At 39.5% G+C, this 20,449-nt stretch overlaps 1 protein-coding gene across 9 annotated transcripts in view; it reads right to left on the bottom strand.

Moving 5' to 3' along the window:
* POC5 (POC5 centriolar protein) overlaps nucleotides 1-19,193 on the bottom strand; it is a 43,740-nt gene extending 24,547 nt beyond the window's left edge. For 2 of the 9 annotated variants that reach the window (XM_038402039.1, XM_038402042.1), the window contains exon 1: nucleotides 18,704-18,860. In XM_038402039.1, coding sequence (XP_038257967.1) covers nucleotides 18,704-18,845 — 142 coding nt within the window. In that variant the 5' untranslated portion in view covers nucleotides 18,846-18,860. Of the gene's footprint in view, nucleotides 1-7,158; nucleotides 7,310-15,262; nucleotides 15,364-18,703; nucleotides 18,861-18,963 lie in introns of those variants that run through there. The other 7 variants (XM_038402037.2, XM_038402033.1, XM_038402036.2 and 4 more) reach the window with 7 other exon arrangements.
* Between the last annotated feature and the right edge of the window lie 1,256 nt (nucleotides 19,194-20,449).

Here is a 20,449-nt window from a genome sequence, read left to right as displayed (position 1 = left end):
ACGATACGCAAGAGTTGCAATTCCAACTGCCCTCAAGTTCAAAAATCTAGTGGGTGGGGAAAAAAATAAACCTCAAAAAATGAGGGGAAGCTGGGTAAACAAGAATACTGAGAACTCCAGCCATTTAATATTATATACAACATAGGTGTACACTTCCCCCCTGTGCAGGCAGTTAAAAAAAAAGTTATAGAACCCAGTCTTGAGAATTTTACTGTCATAACTCAGTTATAGATACAGACCAAATGGGAGCAGAGCGGCACAAGAATTTTTGTTGAAAACCCCCCCTGGCTATTTGCTCACCTTTAGTTTTTTGAAACACCACTGGTGCTCAGAATGATAAGCTCTCTAGGGTAAACCAGGCAAAGGCATTTTCAGAACTGGGTTAAGATGATACTGGAGTAAAAACGCTCTGTGACTGGGCTATACACCACTAGCATTCCTAGCACTGGTAGAGTTGCACTGGTGCTAAATCAACAGTGGGAGAACATCTGAAAATACCTAATATGTAGACAAAGGCTACGAACAAGCAGGATAATTTCCAAAAGAGTTTGGCCCTATTCAAGGCATTGAAATAGGTCTTAAATCTCTTAATTTATGATAAAGAAAATGATAAAGATCAGAGAACTAAAAATGAATAGTAGCTTAGGTACAAGTGATCATAACTGGATTGCATTTATAGTGTGCAAGCAGAATAAAGCCCAGACCAGTAACATTATATTTATATGTATTTATTATTTTTATATATGTGAAATATATACATACACACACAGTGCTTAAATATGGCCAATTTCACAAAGCTGAAAACAATTGCGAGCCAAATCCTCTGTGAGGAAGAATGTAAATCAGAAAAAAATGTGAGTAAGCGGGAATCACTTAAGAACACCCTATTAGATGCCCCCCTGCCAAAAACAAATAAATAAATAAATAAATAAAAATTAAAAAAAAATCAAACCACAATCCAGGGAGAAGGTTGGACTTGTTTAAAAAAATAACCTGGTTCAGACGGGAAGTGAAGGCAGCTATAAATTTATTTATATATATATTTAAAAAAAAACACACATGAAAGAAAGAGGAAATTGATAGTGATGAATATAAATCAGAAGTTAGGAATTGTAGAAAATTGATAAAGGAAGCCTAGCAGATATAAGGACAAAAGGAGTTTTTGAAATATATTAGGAACAAAAAGAACCCCAACAGTAGTATTGGTCCATTACTATGAGGAAATGATAGAATCATAAAATAAAATAATAATAAATAATAATGCGGAAAAGTCAGAAGGGTTCAATAAATATTTCTGTCCTATATTTGGGGGGGAAAAACAGATGATATATTCTCACCATATGGTGGTGATGATACTCTTCCCATTCCACTAGTATATCTGGAGGATGGTAAACAGAAACTAGTAGAGTTAGACATTTTAAAATCAGCAGGTCTGGATAACTTGCATTCAAGAGTTTTTAGAGAGCTGGCTGAGGAGCTCAGACTGTTGATTTGATTTTCAGTAAGCCTTGAAGCACTGGGGAAGTTCCAGAAGACTGGAAGAAAGCTAATGTGCAATTTTTTTTAAACAGTAAACAGGATGACCCAAGTAATTATAGGCCTGTCAGTCTGACATCAATTCTGGACAAGATAATGGAGCAGCTGATACCAGACTCTATTAATACAGAACTAAAGGAGGATAAATGTAATTAATGTAAATTGTCACAGGTTCATGGAAAACCGATCTTGTCAAACTAACTTGATTTTTTTTGGAGGAGATGACAAATTTGTCTGACAGAAGTAATAGTTTTGATATAATATACTTAGACATCTGTAAGGCATTTGACTTGCTACTGAATGACATTTTTATTAAAAAAACTAGAATAATATATAATGAACGTGGGGGCACATTTAATGGATTAAAACTGGCTAAGTAATTTGTCTCAATGTAACTGTAAATGGGGAACCATCATTGAGTGGGTCTATTTCCAATGGGGTCCAGCAGGGATCGTTATTGGCCCTACCCTATTCAATATTTTTATCAAATGACATGGAAGAAAACAAAAATCACTGATAAAGTTTGCAGATGACACAAAAGTTGGGGGAGTGGAAAATAATGAACAGGACAGGTCACTGACTCAGAGCAATCTGGATTGCGTGGTAAACTGAATGCAAGCAAACGATATGTTTTATAACATGGTAAAATGTAAACATATACATCTAGGAACAAAGAATGTAGGCCATGCTTACAGGATGGGGGACTCTATTTTGGGAAGCAGTGACTCTAAAAAAAAATTTGGGGTGATAGTGGATAATCAGCTAAAGATGAGCGCTCACTGTGATGCTGTGGTCAGCAGGGCTGATGCAATCCTTGGATGCATAAACAGGGGAATTTCAAGGAGGAGTGAGGTTATTTTTACCTCTAAATTTGGGATTGGTGTGACTGCTGCTGGAATATTGTTTCTAATTCCGGTATTAAAAATTCAACAGGGATGTTGAAAAACTGGAGAGGATTCAGGAAAAAACCCATGAGAATGATTAAAGGATTAGAGAACATGCCTTATAGCGATAAGCTAAATAGATTGAGCTCCTTGAGTCTAATAAAGAGATGGTTAAGGAGTGACTTGATTAGCCTATAAGTACCTCCCTAGGGAACAAATATTTAATAATGAGTTCTTCAAGCTAGCTGAGAAATTTAACAACACAATCAATAGCTGGAAGTTGAACCTACACAAATTCAGACGGGAAATAAGGCATACATTTTTAATGGTGAGAGTAATTAACTTGGAACAATTTACAGAGGGTCGTGGTGCATTCTCCATCACTGAATTTTTAAATCAGAATTGACTGCTTTTCTAAGAGAGATGTTCTAGGAATTGTTTTAGGGAAGTTCTATGGCCTGTGTTATACTGGGTCAGACTACATGATCATAATGGTTCCTTCTGGCCTTGGAATCTATATAGTCTGACTTCTCCATATGAACTGCATGGGAATAGAAAGATTGTCAGGTTAATAAATCAGAAGGCTTTCCAGTGGAAGGATGTAATGTCAGTTTATGCTTGTGTTTAAAAAAAAAAAAACTAACAAAACACACACACCTATGAAAGGAGGATCAACAAGCACCCAAATTTCACTTATTCTATCAGCTGAAATAAGCACAAACAAAACTTTAGAGATGGTATAAGGAATAGTCCCCAGCACACTCAAATGTGGAAAGTTAAATCTAGTAAGAATTAATCTTAAGTAGGATGAGGTGGAGGAATTCCATACCCAAGCGTAAAGATAAATGATTCCTTAAGAGGATGATTTAACTGTAGAATGTGCAGAAATTGAAGATCCTTTAATTGGGTGGGGGTGAAGGGTGAACTGCTACTCACCAATGAGCCTAAATCATTGCAACAGATAAACCATACATCTTTAGAGGTATTACATGATCCAGGATAAATTGAATAGAGCATAACTGAGAGGCTCACCTAGAAAAATGTTTCCATTTTAAGTTCAGAACAAATTACGACCAAATTACGACCTCAAAGGTTTTAAAATGACACACAAAATGTTAGTTCACGGCCAATGAGGACTGAAGAGAAGTAAAGGTGAATCTTTTTTCTGTAAAGAACCTAAAAGGTTGTTTAGTTCCCTTTTCAATTTGTCAGTTTTAATTGAACCGTGAAAGAAAACATTGTTTATCTGGAAATATTTAGTCTCAAAAGTCAATTTTTCCTTTCTGACTTGACAATTTAGCAGCTCAGGTTCTATGTTTAGACAGCAAGAATACCCACTCAAACTAAAGCAGAACTGCCAATTCAACTCTACACTGTTAGGCACTCACATACAGAGATGATGAGCACAGTATATATATAAAAAAAACCTTTAAATAGCAAGGTCATAAATTGTGACAAGAAAAAACACAGAATCCTGAGTGCTGACCTTGGATATAGGATTATTTTTAATTTATGAACATTTTTAGAAGGTAAACTTGCAGGGAGAAAATATCTCTGTTTCTTATTCAGTTATTAAGCTTGTCCTTCAGGTGGTTTTGGCTGTTTCATACTAGAAATGCCAGTGTAACCAGTCTGTTCTGCCTGACTGAAAGTAAATGTGTATTTGTGGTGTATATGGTAGCTTTAAAGATTCTCAGCATTCTTTTTGGACAGATAGCCTATCTTCCTGTAGTACCCTCTTGAAGAAAGTAGGAGCAATCAAACAAACCGCTGTCTATGGGCCCTGATTCCGTTACCTTTACTTATACCAAGTATTATCATACTCCATAAATAATCCTGTTGCAGAGCAAGGTACTGAACTTGAATAGGATATCAGCATCAAGCACTTCATTTGTTCAATTCTGAAGAAAATCATACCTTGACCCAGAAAACTGCATCCATGGAGACTGACTGGGGATTGGTCCTGCTTTTTTTATTATTCTTTAAAAATTGAAAAAAAAAATATTGGGGGAAGGGATAGCTCAGTGGTTTGAGCATTTGCCTGCTAAACCCAGGGTCATGAGCTCAATCCTTGAGGGGGTCATTTAGGGATGTGGGGCAAAAATTGGGGATTAGTCCAACCCCCTGCTCAAAGCAGGACCAGATGACCTCCTGAGCTCCCTTCCAACCCTGATATTCTATGATTTCAGTGTAGTTGGAATTGAAATCTCTAGTCAACACCAGCAGTATTTTTTGGACTGGGATTTGCTATGTAATATTGTTCCAAACTGGTACAAAATTGGGACTTTTCCTCATTTACCTTCACAGGCTCAGCAACTTGGGAGTTTCCAGCAACATGTTCTAGAACTGTACTACAATTCTAGAGCGTTACAATTGTGTTTGAATCCTGTTGACCTACATCATCATGTTAATACCACCTAACTCTTTCTTAGTGCTTTTTAACCATAGATCTCAAAATGCTTTCCAATGGGGATGAGTCTCGTTATCCCCATTTTTACAGAAGGAGAAACTGAAAGATACATAAAACCAACCAGTTGTAATTAATGTTTCCCTCACCATCTGCATTCATTGTGCTGGGAGATTTGAAGCCCAGAGAAAAATTCTTTTGAATTCAAATCATTTGTAGCATAGTGGATTCTATTCCCAGATGTATCTGCTCTCACTCTAGCAAGAGTTGGAGGACAACATGGAACTCTACGATTAAGGATATGAATTAATCACAGAGGTCATGTATTCTGTGACTTTAACAGATCTGTGACTTCTTTGGCTCCGGCTGTCGGCACTGGGCATGTTACTGTTTATTACACAGCACTGACACACTTCGCATACAAGCTATGTCTACACTACCGCAGTAAGTCAACCTACACTACGCAACTCCAGCTACGTTATTCATGTAGCTAGAGTCGACATACCTTAGGTCGAATTACCACCGGCGGTCGATTGGAGAGAGTGATCTGCTGTTGATTTGGTGGGTCTTCACTAGACCTGCTAAATCAACCGCCGGTGGATCGATCTCAGAGCGTCGATCCCAGCTGTAGCGTGGATGTAGCCACAGACATTCTCATAATCTCTTCTCATCCCAGAGAGGTCATTTCATGCTCATGCACATAAGCTTCATAAGCACAGAACTACACAGACTGCATTTGAACCCTTCCATGACAGCATTAATTGTTCTCAGATACGAGTTTTCAAATTCCTTGTGTGTGTGTCTGCATTTCAGTATCACACCTACCACTCTTGTGCTCTTATCAGGGGTAAAAACCGGCCTTCTACCCCTTCCCACAGAGGTTCTTATGTTCAAAGAATCCACTGTGGTCGTGCTGCACTGGGGAGAAGTTCTGGAGATGATGCACTAATGGGACTCAGCACCTCTTACAAATGAGGAAGCATTTCTTCAAGTGGCCTCTGTGTGTTTGGAAAGGAGGGGGAGAGTAGGAACAAGGGTGTTGCTGGCCAGAGTGCACGAATGTGGCTTTCACTAGACAGATTAACTGATTAACAAGGGACACAGCTTCTACTGCTGCTCTGAAAACATTGACTTATGGCCTGGAACATCCAATGAACTGTTAAATTTTACTACTTGAAAATTAAAAAACAAACAAACCACCATTAAAAAAATAAGCCATTCAAACATTGTGTACACCCAGCAGATTCCTAATGATAAAAAATGCATATTAATAAATGCTCTCCATGTCGGAGCATCTTTTCACATTAGACAACACACAAAATGCTTTGCTTTATCTTATGATGCTTATTATTCTTGCTCAAACTACCCTCACAACAGCTCTCTAACATGAAAAGCTATGTTCTTAGGAGAAGTTAGTATATGTTATTAAGATGAAAGGGAATATTATCCAAGATACTTTGAAGTAACATATAGCACTGGTTTCTTAGGTTTAAAGTTGTCAGTTCAAAGATATCAATGGAAGGGTATTATCAAGTGGCAATACTCGATCACTAGTATCAGAGAAAAATCATATATTCGCATGGATGTAAGTGAAAAGGAGACTATTTTATTTTGGTGTTATTTACTAGTATGTTCACTTCTTAAAAGAAGCACATATAATCTCATAGCATGTATTTGAAAAACATTGAAAATACTTGTTCTTAATGCAGACCACATCTTAACAGAGTGCACTTTGTGGACCACTTCCCCTCCCATTCCATATTGCAAAATATCCCTATGGTAACTATGGCAATCGCCTACAGGAAAACAAACTATTTATGTATTTTTAGTTCTTTGTTGTGATTTAGCAACTAGAAATTAAGAGAACCACCAGCACCATGTAACCAGCCAATTTCCATAAGCCATCTGGAGTGCTCCACAAACAGTGGTTTTGGGATCCCCTGTTAGTAGAACTCCCTCCTTAGTTTATTTTCAAACTATTACACAAGGTAGATTTAAGCTAAAGTAAGATAGAAGGCTGACAGAGTAGTTTCTTTAAAAATGTCAAAATTCCCTACAAAACTTAAGACCAGACAAACAATGCTACAAGCTTTAACTATATCACAAAGACTTATGTTTTGAGCTCCAGAATAGCAGATATTTAAAAGAACCCTTTATCAAGGAGTTTTTTTCTTAAAGTAACAAAGTTTGCATATCAGCCAGTGCAGTTCAAATGATGGAATCACCAGATACTCAGATAACAGTATCTATTTATGTTACGAAAATCCTATTTATACTCTAACATATAAACACATTTCTCCTTCTCCCTCCCCCCCACCCCACACATGCTACCTGGAGTCTTAGGGTAATTGATGACTTCATCCATTAAACTTGAAAACCTGTCATGTGCTGTCAGTTCTGCAGCAGGCTCAGACTGCCTCAGGACGCATGATTCAAACTTTGGAGTCACTACAGCATAACGAAGCAGCTCCTCATATTCATCCTGTCACAACAGGATGATAAATAATTATAAAAGCTACTGTTATAGTTTTCAAACACATGAAGAAAGGAATGAAAACGGATATGTTAGCTTTTAAATGAGTGTTTTGTATCACGTGGTAGAATAATAATTTTACTTATGTTTTCATGGCTCAGCTGTTTCCCTTCAATTTAATAGGCAGAGTTAATAGATTCATAGATACTAAGGTCAGAAGGGACCATTCTGATCATCTAGTCCCACCTCCTGCACAATGCAGGCCACAGAATCTCACCCACCCACTCCTACGAAAAACCTCACCTATGTCTGAGCTATTGAAGTCCTCAAATCGTGATTTAAAGACTTCAAAGAGCAGAGAATCCTCCCTCAAGTGACCCGTGCCCCATGCTACAGAGGAAGGCGAAAAACCTCCAGGGCCTCTTCCAATCTGCCCTGGAGGAAAATTCCTTCCCAACCCCAAATATGGCGATCAGCTAAACCCTAAGCATATGGGCAAGATTAATGATTTAGCTCCCTTTTATTTCCTATTTTAGAAAGCCCATACTGTGTTCTAGTTTAATGCATTATAACCACCACACAGTACACTTTCTAAATAATTCTTTGCTAGCTGAACTAAAATTACAGATTTTATAGGAAGCACTCTAAATTACTTTAAAAAAACAGCATAAGTGTTGGACAAATATTTCTTCAAATCACTTAAGTTATCAGATGGCCTACTACTACTTTTGCGCATCATTCTTATTGTATATGAAGAAATATTCTTTTATTCCCAACACAGAAGTGCCAATGAAGAGTACATCAGATTTCAACGTTTGCACAATGAGAATATTTTTACAAATACGACATTTGGTTGTTTAATGTCCACTCGTCTAAATTTGATTTGATAATTTCTCACCTACTTTAAAATATTTAACTTTTGTTGTGCGTTACATTTATACCTTATTAGAAAAACAAAGACCACCACCACCGACTCCAGAACTTGGATTCTATAATTTTCCATGTGTGTTATTGTAGGATACTGGAAATGGGTTGTATCACTTTGGATAGTATGCAAGCACTTCTAGTGAAACTGTTCAGAAATCTGCCATGTATTATAGCAACCCTGCAACACCACTATATTTGACGTTACATCACAACTCCTGTTTAAAGGTTGAGCTTTCTAAGTACTCTAAAAATGAAATGCTAAATTGGATTCCTTTGAAATTTGCTTTGACCAGAACACAGTGAGATATCAAGGAAATGAAAGCCCAACCAACAGTTCAAAGTTGTTAGTGAACTAACAGCATCACTATTTACTCCTACTGTCCCTTCTATTTTAGAATATCAAGGCACTACACAATACAAATGATAAATTAAGTTTCATTGCAACCCTGCATGGTGAGTTAGGTAAGGATTAAATTCTTTAACCAAGGTTAATGCATCTGCTCAAAAACAGACAGCAAGAAGGTAGCAAGACACACAGGTGCAACATAGATATTTTCATTTCCAGTCACATAATTTGGCCACACTCTTCTTCTCACTGTCATGTTGCTTAATATGTACATCCCGAGCACTCAAAATATTCATACCAAACCCAAGGGAAAATTAGAGTATATAGACAGTCCTCTGAAGTTCTCATTTCTCTCAGCAAGACACCATTCATTACTTGCAAGAACAAATATGACGCTATATCCAAACTAATCCAACATGTAATATCACAGAAGTATTGCTCATGTATCTAAAACAGCCACCAAATTTATGGCATGAAACTTTGCCATAGAAAGTTACAGGGCAATGCTGACAGAAAGGAAGTTTGTATTTTCTTTTTTTTTTTTTTAATTGAAACAAGCAAAGAGCAAACTATGAGATTTAATGTGGACTATGAACATTTTAAGTAATTAACCAAAAGGAGATGCCACTATCCTATTAAAAAAAAAACAAAACAACAAAAAAAACCCAACCCTGTCATTGAAGTGCAGATGTGGCCAATAATTGTGAAGTATAAAAAAACCCCCCAAATGGTTTAATGTTCACATAGATACAAAATGTTATTTTACACACACACACACACACACACACACACACACACACACACACACACTCTCTCTCCCCCCCCCATGGTCTAAATATCACTCCAACCTATTTCAGTGCTGCACATCAACTACAAAATCCCACTGGAGCATAAAATTGGCTTCTAGAGGTAAAGTGCTAGAAACTGGAGGTCAGAGAGGTTGAGATTATTTAGCCTAGTTTTGCAATATTAAAACATTAAGGTATTGAGAACACAATATTTCCCATTATTCTATGAGATGGGAAAACCTAGAACAGAAAACTCAGCAATAGCCAAAGTATTAAAAGATTTTTTTTTAATTTCAGCTTATACCAAAAAGGTTAGTGTGATCGGATGACAAACCTAGCGAACATCAGTGTAAATTGGTAGGATCTAAGGCTAAAATAAGGAAAGAACAAGTTAATAATTACTTAGACAAGCTAGATGTTTTCAAGTCAGCAGGGCCTGATGAAGTACATCCTAGAATACTTAAGAAACTGGCTGAAGAGATCTGAGCCATTAGTGATCATCTTTGAGAACTCGTGGAAAATGGGAGAGATACCAGACAACTGAACAAGGGCAAATATAGTACCCATCTATTAAAAAAAAGGGGGGGGGGGGAAGAGAGAGGAGAATAAGAACAACCCAGGGAATTATCAACCCATCATCTTAACTTTGGTACCTAGAAAGAAATTTGAGCAAATAATTAAACAATCAACTTGTAAGCACCTAGACATAAGGTGATAAGTAACAGTCAGCATGGATTCATCAAGAACAAATCAAGTCAAACCAATCTAATAGCCTTATTTGACAGAGTAAGAACCCCTGTGGGTGGAGGGAAGAAGATGTGATATATCTCAACTTTAGTGAGGCTTTGATACTGTTTCACATGACCTTTTCATAAGCCAACTAGGGAAATATAGCCTAGACGAACCTACTATAAGTTGGGTGCATAACTGGTTGGAAAACCAAACTCATCAGTGCTTCACGGTTAATCTGAAAGGGCATATCAAGTGGGGTCCTGCAGGGATCTGTCCAGGGTCTGGTTCTATTAAATATCTGCATAGAGAGAATACACTTATAAAGTTTGCAGACAAATCCAAGCCGGGAGGGAGTGCAAGCACTTTGGAGGACAGGATTAGAATTCAAAATGATCTTTACAAAACAGGAGAAATGGTCTTATATAAATAGGATGAAATTTAATAAAGGACAAATGCAAAGTACTACAATCAGGAAGGAACAATCAGTTGCACAAATACAAAATGGGAAACGACTGCCTAGGAAGGAGTACTGTAGGAAAGGATCTGGGAATTATATTTAGTTTGTGACACACTATGAGTCAACAATGTAATACTGCTGCAAAAAAGCAGCAAAAAAGCAAAACATCATGCTGGGATATATTAGCCAGAGTGTTGCAAGTAAGACACAAGAAGTAATTCTTCCATTCTACTCAGCACTGATAAGGCCTCAACTGAACTAGTGTGTCTAGTTCTGGGCACCACACTTCAGGAAAGATTTGGACAAATTGGAGAAAATCCAGAGGAGAGCAACAAAAATGATTATAGGTCTAGAAAACATGACCTACGAGGAAAGATAGAAAAAAAATGGGTTTGTGTAGTCTGGAGAAGAGAAGACTGAGGGGGTACATGGTAACAGTCTTCAAGTATGTAAAAGGAGGTTATAAAGAGGAGAGGAGAGTTATAAACTGTTCTCCTTATCCAGAACAGGACAAGAAGTAGTGGATTTAAATTGCAGCAAGGAGATATTTAGGTTAGATATTAGGAAAATCTTCCTATCTGTCAGGGTACTTAATCAGTGGAACAAATTACCTAGACAGGCTATGAATCTACATCAGTGGAGATTTTTAAGAGCAGGTTAGACAAACACCTGTCAGGGATGAAGATAATACTTAGTCCTGCCTCAGTGCAGAGGACTAAACTAGATGACCTATTGAGATCCCTTCCAGTCCTGTTTCTAGTATTCTATGATTTCAAGATTAAAAAAATAATCAGACTCTAATAGTTCTAAGAGAAGTAGCATCAGTATATAGATGTTAAGTTCCTCTGTAAATCTGACTCATAGTGACTATGTCACACTAGACTAGACTAGAATTTGAACCAACTGTAAGGATGATTATTATCTGCATGTTGACCTCAGGATCTGCCTGATATTCAGTAACAATTTAATGCTGACACAGTCCTGTCTATTTTCAGAACTTGTATGGCAATGTTTTTGTCTTATCCTCTGACTTAAGCGTTGGAAATATGGATGAACTGTTCTTATTGATAGGCTTTCTGATGGTGGATTTAACAAGAGGCATAGCCATATATACTATACTTGGGGAAGAAGCACATGCCTTACAAAAATGATCACTTCTAAATCTATAGTTCAAAGGGACAAATGTATAGATGCCAGACAGGTAGAAATCAAATCAGCTCAACCAGAGAAAAGGGCTTCAACATTACACATCTTTCCCACAGAGTGACTGAAAGCTAGGATGCATCTCTACCAACTGGCAAAACTTTCTTTTGTTGCCAAAATTAGCCTATTTTGGGTACATTCCTATAAGAGGAAATATCTGTTCAAACTCCATAAAATAATTGTAGTTTCTAATGGCTTTAAGAAGCAAGAGCTACATTAAGGACCAAGCTTATATTGTAGTCCAATTTCTGATCAGGGAATGAGGTGCCAGTAGGTAGCATTTACTAATGTTTAAAACTTAAACAGCACCTTTCACCTTTAAAGTGCTTTACAAACATCATTAATAGCACACTGTATCAACTGTAAAGCCAGGGGAGCTCTCTAGCGGACCTGTTTTAAGGTTTCAGAACAATACAGACTCAGCCAAGCAGGAATTTAAGTCTACGAATATTTGAAAATGTTTTCTCTGGAGATGGAGTAATACACAGTTATATAACTAGAAATAATGGGATTACATTAATAAAAGGAAAATTTCCTTTCATTTTCAAGATCAACTCCCCTGTACTGAAATGTAGCTGACTGTAGAATAGATTCTCAAGGGATGTGATAGAAGATCCATTGTTTGGGACAATTAAAAGACAAGTTTGGATATACGGTTTCTGGAATTTAAGGTTTTTTATAGAACACTTGTATTTTAAAATCTTTGTGTGACCAATCTGAAAGAAGGGTTAGAGGGGATGAAACCATGTGCCAACTAGAATAGACATAAAATGGTTCTAGTTTTGGGTGGGTACTGAAATCTCCCAAAAGCCAGTCATTTTCAACCTCCTTTTCTATTCTGAGAGGGTGGACATGCTTCCTCCCAGATACCATATCAGTGATCTGTCACAAAAAAAGGTGAAGTATAGTAACACCTGAATGGGCTGACATCTTTAGACCACAGACCTCTGGAGTGAAATCCTGACCCAACAGATGTTAATGGCAGTTCTGCTAGACTTCAGCGTGGCACAGTTTCACCCCTGGTCAGCAGAGATGCATCCTCATGCCATCCTGTTCCACAAAAGGTACAGCAGGAAAAAGAGAGGGACTGTAATCTTTAAAATACATTAACTTATTTTGTGGTTGAAGATACAGGTTTTGAAGATATCTATATACTAAATAAAGGAGAAACTGGAATCTTTGTTAGTATTGGACTCATGTTATAGGTGCTGAAAAGATCGAAAGATTAAGAATACAAAAAACCCAACCCATTCAAAATATACAAGTTCTTTAATGAAAATAATGCTTGTGGGCGAAAAAGACTGGAGATACTGCAAATCCAGGTGAGAGCTCAAAACCATTCTCTTCTAAGCTTTCCAAATAATGTTGATCCGTCCTCAGCCAGGGGATAATCTGTGATGATTTGAGATTTTTTGCACAGTTTATTAGCTTTGTGAGATTTTGAACTCACTCTGCATCTTTAACAAGCTGCAAACTTCATTTTTAACATAGCAACTTCTCTGTGCATTTTTGCCTCCACATTGTGTACAATTCGAAAGGTAGGTGGCAAAGGGCTAACAAAATAGGGCCACTGACTCAAGTACTTGACCGCTCAAATGTAATTGCTCTACCAAAAGACAGGCTCTCAATCTGGAGAACTAGTTTGTCACGGGAGAGGTCCCTCTAGCAACAAGATCAATAGTTGGTACTGGCCAGGAGGTCACATGATAGAGGAACTAGAAGGTTATAAAAAGACAGGAGCTGATCCTGTAACTCTTCAGTCATTTTTCACCAGCTCAGGCTGAAAAGAGTTGCATGTAGGACCCTAATGAGGTAGGGAGAACCCCGCCTTCCTGAACACAAATGGGAAGGATGAGCTAGTGAGCAGCATTGCCTTTAGGAAGTTAGTTGTTTTCTAAATTATATGTACTCTTGTGCATTATTTGTTAAGCAGAGTGCAATGGTGTTAGAATATTGAGATAAGTGTCTACCTACCATTTGGCCTGTTGAAGAAGGAAACTGGAAGTCTCAATAATTTGGGTGGAGTTCTGGGAGAGTGTATATTTGAGTTATTAAGGTATCGTATGGGTCAATGATGGTCTTTGGGGCTGAGGCAAGCAGGCTGCAGGGCTCAATTTCCAGGAAGGGGTAGCAGAAAGTGCACAGGAAGTGTGCCAAAGAGGCTAAGGAAGGAAATAGTGCTCCAGCCTCCTCAGACCCAGGAAAGCATATAGCACACACTGGATTGAGGGTCTGGATTCTCTCACAGCAATCTGGGTGCCATCAAGCGGAGCCCAACCAGATCTGTGACAATCTCCTTTTACACTCATGAAAATTGATATTACTAAGGAGGATATTTCTGTTGATAGGAGCTACAGAATTCCTATGTGTAAACTGGAAAGAAGAACAAACACCACCATAACAATCTCTATTAGAATCTTCAAGGCAGCAGAAGACATTACTTATAAAAAACAATAGAATTATTATACTTTCCAAATCAAGCCTCATCACACAGGCCAGACACAAGGGGTGAAAGGTTGCCATTGACATAGAGAGAGCCAAGATTTCACCCATTTATCCTTCATTCAGGATAAATGGGGGGAAGGAGGGGAGGAGGAAGAGAAAGCTTAATTGTTTAAGTAAGATAGCTGAAATAATAACAACTACCATCCAAAAGACATGCCAGAGGCAACACTAGTCATAAGCTGAGCTATATGGGCAGACATGTTTCACTGGAGGAAGAATGAAAATACAGAAGACTGGGTACTTGGGGGAGCATGGGAGCTGTGGGGGGTCGGAGGCGGGCAGACACAGATAAATATCCAGAAGGAGAAGGCTGCAGAAAGGTAAGGACAGCCAGAGAAGTGCTTGCAGCATGACACTGGAAGAAAGCAAAGAGAGAACTTTCTGGGTAGAGTGCTGGCTGGAAAAAGAGGCTTGGAATATCAAACAAAGAAACTGCCTTCTGTTTGATTGCTATTGTGTTCAAGGAAATGTACATTCTTTGTAAATAAACAGGATTGCACCAAAGAAACTACTAGCATCATTCTTTCCTTCTAATGGAAACAACATTCAGGATCTTGAATATTGGTTAGCCACTAAGGTCAAAAGGCAGAATGATGCTTTCTATCCTCAATAGCAGTTTTATTGTTTTAATTTAGTAATGCACACCAACGAGAACAGCTGTAAGAAAGAAGCACTTTTCTACTTTTGGGATTAATGTGCTCTCTCAAACTTAAATTAAGACACATGCTCCATATATTAATTTTTTGTGTTTAATTACATCAAGTTTGCTAATTTTTGCTTAGTAAAGATTCAATGTGGCTATTTGCTTATTAAAGCCTCAAATTTTGCTTGTATTCTCTATTTTGCTTCCTTCCTTCCTTCAACATTTTTATTTCTCTATTGTATGCCTAAAATCAATAAAAATTTAAAAAGATGAAAAAGTTATCCAAAGCATTTCTTCACAGTTATACTTTGTCAAATAAAATGCCGTAAAAGAGGTTCAAATGCAGTTGCTTCTGTCCTACCTGAAGATCTGAAGAGACAGAACTGCCTCGATCTGAGTCTTTTGGCAAAACTGGACTTGTGCTTGTCTCCTCATCTGATGACATTCTGCACAAAGACAATTCTATAAAATAGCAGAAGCTGAACTTCATTTTCTAGTTACAACAAATGATTGTGGCCCTTCCCTAAACAAGGGAGTTGGGTAGGATAGACCCTGTGTAGGGACCTGGGACATGGAGCAGTCAAAGGACTTGAGCCCAACAGGAAGAAAGGTGCTGATGTATTGCAGCTTTGAAGAGCCCCTGCTGAAAGGCAATAGATTTTGTTGGGCACAGAAAGAAAATTGATTAATTTTAGGGTATGTGGAAGAGAATGGGTGAACAAAAATGATTATTGAGTCAAGTATGAATTTGTGAGCTAGGAGGACTGATTAGACAGTGTATGACATGGCGGTGTAGTTATCTGGTGTGCATGGGAGGAACAGGTATTAGCTGTGTCTAAGCAAAAGAGAACAGGAAAGTTTTTCATGAGTACATTCATGCAAGTGGTTTTATAAGCAGGGGAAAGGGTTGTGTATAAAAAGACCTACACAGATAACAGGCAAAACTGGCTGTTTATACAAGTGAAATAAAATACAAAAAGAAAACTGAAAACATACTTTCTATCTAATTTTTAAATAGATATTTTTTGATAGAAGTATCATTTTTAATTTGCCAGTATTCCTTTAAATTTTATCATTAAATTGGCAGAAAGTAACCACCTTTAAGTATCTGTATATTATTGTTGTTGTTTTCAAAATGACAAGCAAATAGGTAGTGTCTTATTCCCCTAGTTATATGTAGTAATGTGGATGGAAGTTGTGTTTGCACATTAAAGAGAGGGGAGACTCCATTACTCAGGATAACTGATTATCCAGTATTGCTTAAACAGTTTCAGGGATTGTTTTGTTTTGTATGGAAAAAAAACAAACTAAAGAGGCTCTTCTTGCACTACATAAGCTTTTTGCCACTAGTATAGTTGTTTTTTTACTTTCAATACTTGCAGAATTTAAATAACTTCCTTATTTTCTGGTGTGTGGAAGAAAACTTTGTAGGAAGAAATCATGTATGCAAAGATTTCACCAGACTGAACTTTTACACAGCCAAGTATAAACCCGTAAATCCAGTCATTTGATGAAAACGTTATCAGGGCTTTACACATTGCAAAGAGCAATGCTACAGCAGTTTGCTTTATAAAATGGACTTAAAAATGGGAGCATACCTTAGTTAATAATTCCAGGTCCCAATCCTGCAACTGATTCTAGATGGGCACACCCTTGCACTCACATAGAGCTCCACTAAATTCAGGGATGCGCAGGCATGCTGTCAGGGCCCAAACTCACATTTGTGGAGGATAGCACAAAAAGATGTCAGAACAAGTTAGCTACAATAGCCTCCAAGATCAATACAGTCACGTAAAAAGATAAAGAAAAGCTTTAAACTACTTTCCCAACTATGATTTTGAATTTGTTTTAACTCATTTAAAATCAGTTAGAGAGACTGGAAGCCCTAGGATGCTTAATCCCTTGCTGAAATTCACACTTTTGATTTCTCAATGCTCAGGGTGACTGTTGTAGATACTTCAAAGACAGGATCTGCAGCATTTCCTGCCTTTGAATCATCCATGACTTGGGGAATGGAAAGTTACACTCAGAACAGAGAAACTGACATTTTAAAAATGCTTTAAAAACAATTTAAAGGCTGTGATCGTTTCTGGTCCAAACTCTAAGAGACAGGACCGCTGAGTCTCTGATTAATGCTAGTGCCAAATGTGCCATAAACTATATAATAGCTGATATATATAAAGACATACAGAATGAAATTTCAAGTATTTGCTAAAACACTTTGTATTACTTCACTCTGCATTTTGTTGTGCAACTAAAACAATTGCAAGATTTGTCAGTTTCAGGTTTGGGTCATTTATTTGAAAGAAGAAAATCCAGTGAGTCTTAAATTTTGGAATTCTCTCAGTTTATATCCAGAAGAATAGATTTCACAACAGAAACCCACACTAAAACAAAACAGGAAAACTGGCTTATTGCATTGAGGTCACTATTTTCAGAAATCAAGATCAAATTAGGGCAGGGAGTAACTTGTTTGTTTTGATTTCAGTGGGCAAAGCACTTGACTTTAAGTGAGGATTTGAGATCAGTTCAATGTTTAATTTTCTTTGGTGAGCCTAATATGTTGCAAATAACCTGGTATTGACACAGCTCTTAGCAGGGGAGTCTTTCTGTAGGTTAGAAAAGAAAATCTGTCCTCTCGCTATATAAGCTAGGGTTCACCTCATCTTCCCCCCTCCCTCCACACCTCACCTGAGTTTGCAAACACAGGTGATATCTATATTATTAAGTTTTGTATTTGGAATTTCCAAGAAATGTCCACTCTACAGCTTCCACCATTAGTACCACCGGTAGAGTTGCTCCAATGGTGGGTGAACAACTGTTACAAAGGGCACTAGTGAGAGCAAGATCAGACAGAACAATAATATTGCTGAGATGTGCAGATTGGGAGGAGCAATTGAGTCTTCAAAAGTCTCTGGGGAAATGCGGAAGACAGGAACATACAACTGAGAAAACAGGTTACTGACTCCCACCGGGGAAGGGGATTATTACGGTATTTGAAATATGGGGTGGAAGGTCACGTGTTCTGTGAGGGCTGTGGATAACTCCACAAGTAGTCATGTTGAGGATACTGCTAATAATTGCAAGTGCCACCCACAAAGCTAACTGCATAAGGTCATAGATAATAATGTGGGGGATTTCACATAACTGAAAACGTGTTAGGAGTGTGGAATCCAGGGGGACACTCATCTATGCACCGGCGTGCAGGGAGGAGCGTCAGAATTTCAATGAAAATCTCAGTCACAAATGGACATAGAAGTTCAGATACAATTACAAATACGCTAATGGTGTTCACATATAATCGTACATGGGGCTGGGTTCAGTGGGGGTTGTGAAAAATGGGCAGGTGGGGAAGTTCAGCAAGGACTGCAGATATTGGAGCAGGGGAGGCCACAGGGGTTATGAGGCAGAGTGGTTAGTGAGGGCCGCAATTATGGGAGATGGAAAGAGATGAGCAGGAGCTGTGGGTTAGTGGGGGCCAGGTTGCAGGGGAAAGGCAGAGGGGCAGCGGCAGCTATGGTTATAGGGCAGGGAGACAGAGGGCTAAAGGTTATGGATGAGGAGGCAGAGGGGCAGTGGCTATGGGGGAGGGGCTATGGGACGGGCTGGGAATTAGGGGCCGAGGCTGTAGGGCAGTAGCCAGGAGGGGAGGGAACCGTGGCGGTGGGGTGGGGTGGATCTGCAAGCTCCTGGAGTTATGGAGACTCTCCACTGTACGGTGTGCACGCTTCCCTTCTCCTCCCCCAGGCAGCACCCCAGGGACGCTGGCAGGGCCTCAGTCTCCCCTGCAAGCTCTTCATACCTGCGCGGCCCCCCACCTCCGGGCTCAGCCTCCCACAGCGCGGCCCCGGCTGACTCGAGAGCTTGACAGTTTCAAACTGCCGTCGGTAAAAGCCAAACGCGCTGAGATTGGTTCTGAGTACTTTTGTAAAGCATCCTGTCATTGGATAGCCGTTTCGCAGCGCAGCCAATCAGGATGTGCGCAATTAACGCGGGGCTTACAGGTAACTGCCTCCTGTAATCCATTGGCTGGCAGCCGCTGCCGCAGCCACGGAGCCTCACCTCTGGGAGCGGAGCGCTCTGCCCGTCTCCGATTGGCGTCGTGTGCCCCCTGGGCAGGACGGCTTCCGCCCGCTGATTGGCCAGCGATGCTGCCCGGGCCGGGAACGGGCAGTTAGCGTGAGGGTGTCACGTGAGCAGGGCCGATTCCGTGTAGCCGTCAGTCGGCTGAGGCACGTAGCGTGCGTGGCTGACGCTTGGGCCCGGCCCAACGGCCCCGGCTGCTTGAGAGGCTTCTGCCAATTGCGGAAATCCGTGATAAGCCCGCCCGTCACGTCAGGGGCTGCCCGCGCGCCGGTGCTGGGGCCTGATTCAGCAAAAGTCACCCCCCCCCCCCCGTCCACGGGTTGTTTTAAACCCTCAGAAAGGAAAGCTGGCGTGGAGACAGAATGGCGCCCCTCGGGGCTCTTACTGGCAGCGTCGCTCAGCGTTAGGCGAAGGCTACATCTTTGGCAGTTGGAGCAAAATCATGCTGCTGCATGGGACCATTGAGCGGTCAATAGCAATAAGTCCTGGGGCTATAATGAATCCACCCTGAGGGTTTAAGGCTGTACTTGCATCTAATAGGGAATATGGGGAGTCCCTTTGCCCAATCGTCTCTTTGTTGATCCTGATACCATTTAAATCATGCTTTTTGTAGAACAGGCGGGGGGGGGTGGGGTGTAAAACCCTTCCACACTAAATTATAGCCTTGGGTTATGCTGGTGACAGCTACACTATCTGGTGTACAACAGTCACATGTCCCACAGTCTAGCTCTGATAAGTTATGAAATAATCATGACGTTTAGCCTGACACTTGCCTGATGACAGAAGAAACGCAGCATCCAAATGTATAAACTTAGAGTCAATATACACACAAATAAAATACAGTGTATTTTATTTGATTTTTATAAATATATTTTAAAACCCTTCCGTTACTGCTAGATGCTTTTAACACCCATTAAAATACACTTAATCAAAATAAAAGTAGCCAAACCACCACAAAACTTCATCCCCAACAATAGTCAGTCCCCATCCTCAAAATAAAGTCTTCTCCCCACCCAGCTTGCCCCCATCAAGTCCTTTCTACAGTGTTCCCTGGCTGCCACAGTAACGCCTTAGAGACCATTGCACTTGGGTGCAGGTAGGAGAAGCCCCAAGGTCAGCTCAGGATCTGGAGAGTGTAAATGTGGGGTTACGTGCACTTTTGCTTCCACCAACCTCCGATCCTGTTCCACACAGAGTTTGATCCAACTCTCCCCTCCAGCACACGATTTTAGCCAACATTTCAGATAGCAAAGAATTACAGGTTTCAGAGTAGCAGCACTTGTGGCACCTTAGAGACTAACAAATGTATTAGAGCATAAGCTTTCGTGAGCTACAGCTCACGATGCATCCGATGAAGTGAGTTGTAGCTCACAAAAGCTTATGCTCCAATACATTTGTTAGTCTCTAAGGTGCCACAAGTCCTCCTTTTCTTTTTGCAAAGAATTACAGTGTCTCATGAGAA

Source organism: Dermochelys coriacea, chromosome 5 (genome assembly GCF_009764565.3).
Source record: "Dermochelys coriacea isolate rDerCor1 chromosome 5, rDerCor1.pri.v4, whole genome shotgun sequence".
In the NCBI taxonomy this organism is placed as follows: Eukaryota; Metazoa; Chordata; order Testudines; family Dermochelyidae; genus Dermochelys; species Dermochelys coriacea.
The sequence above is the reverse complement of the archived record's forward strand: the minus strand, read 5'-3'. Positions and strand labels throughout refer to the sequence as shown.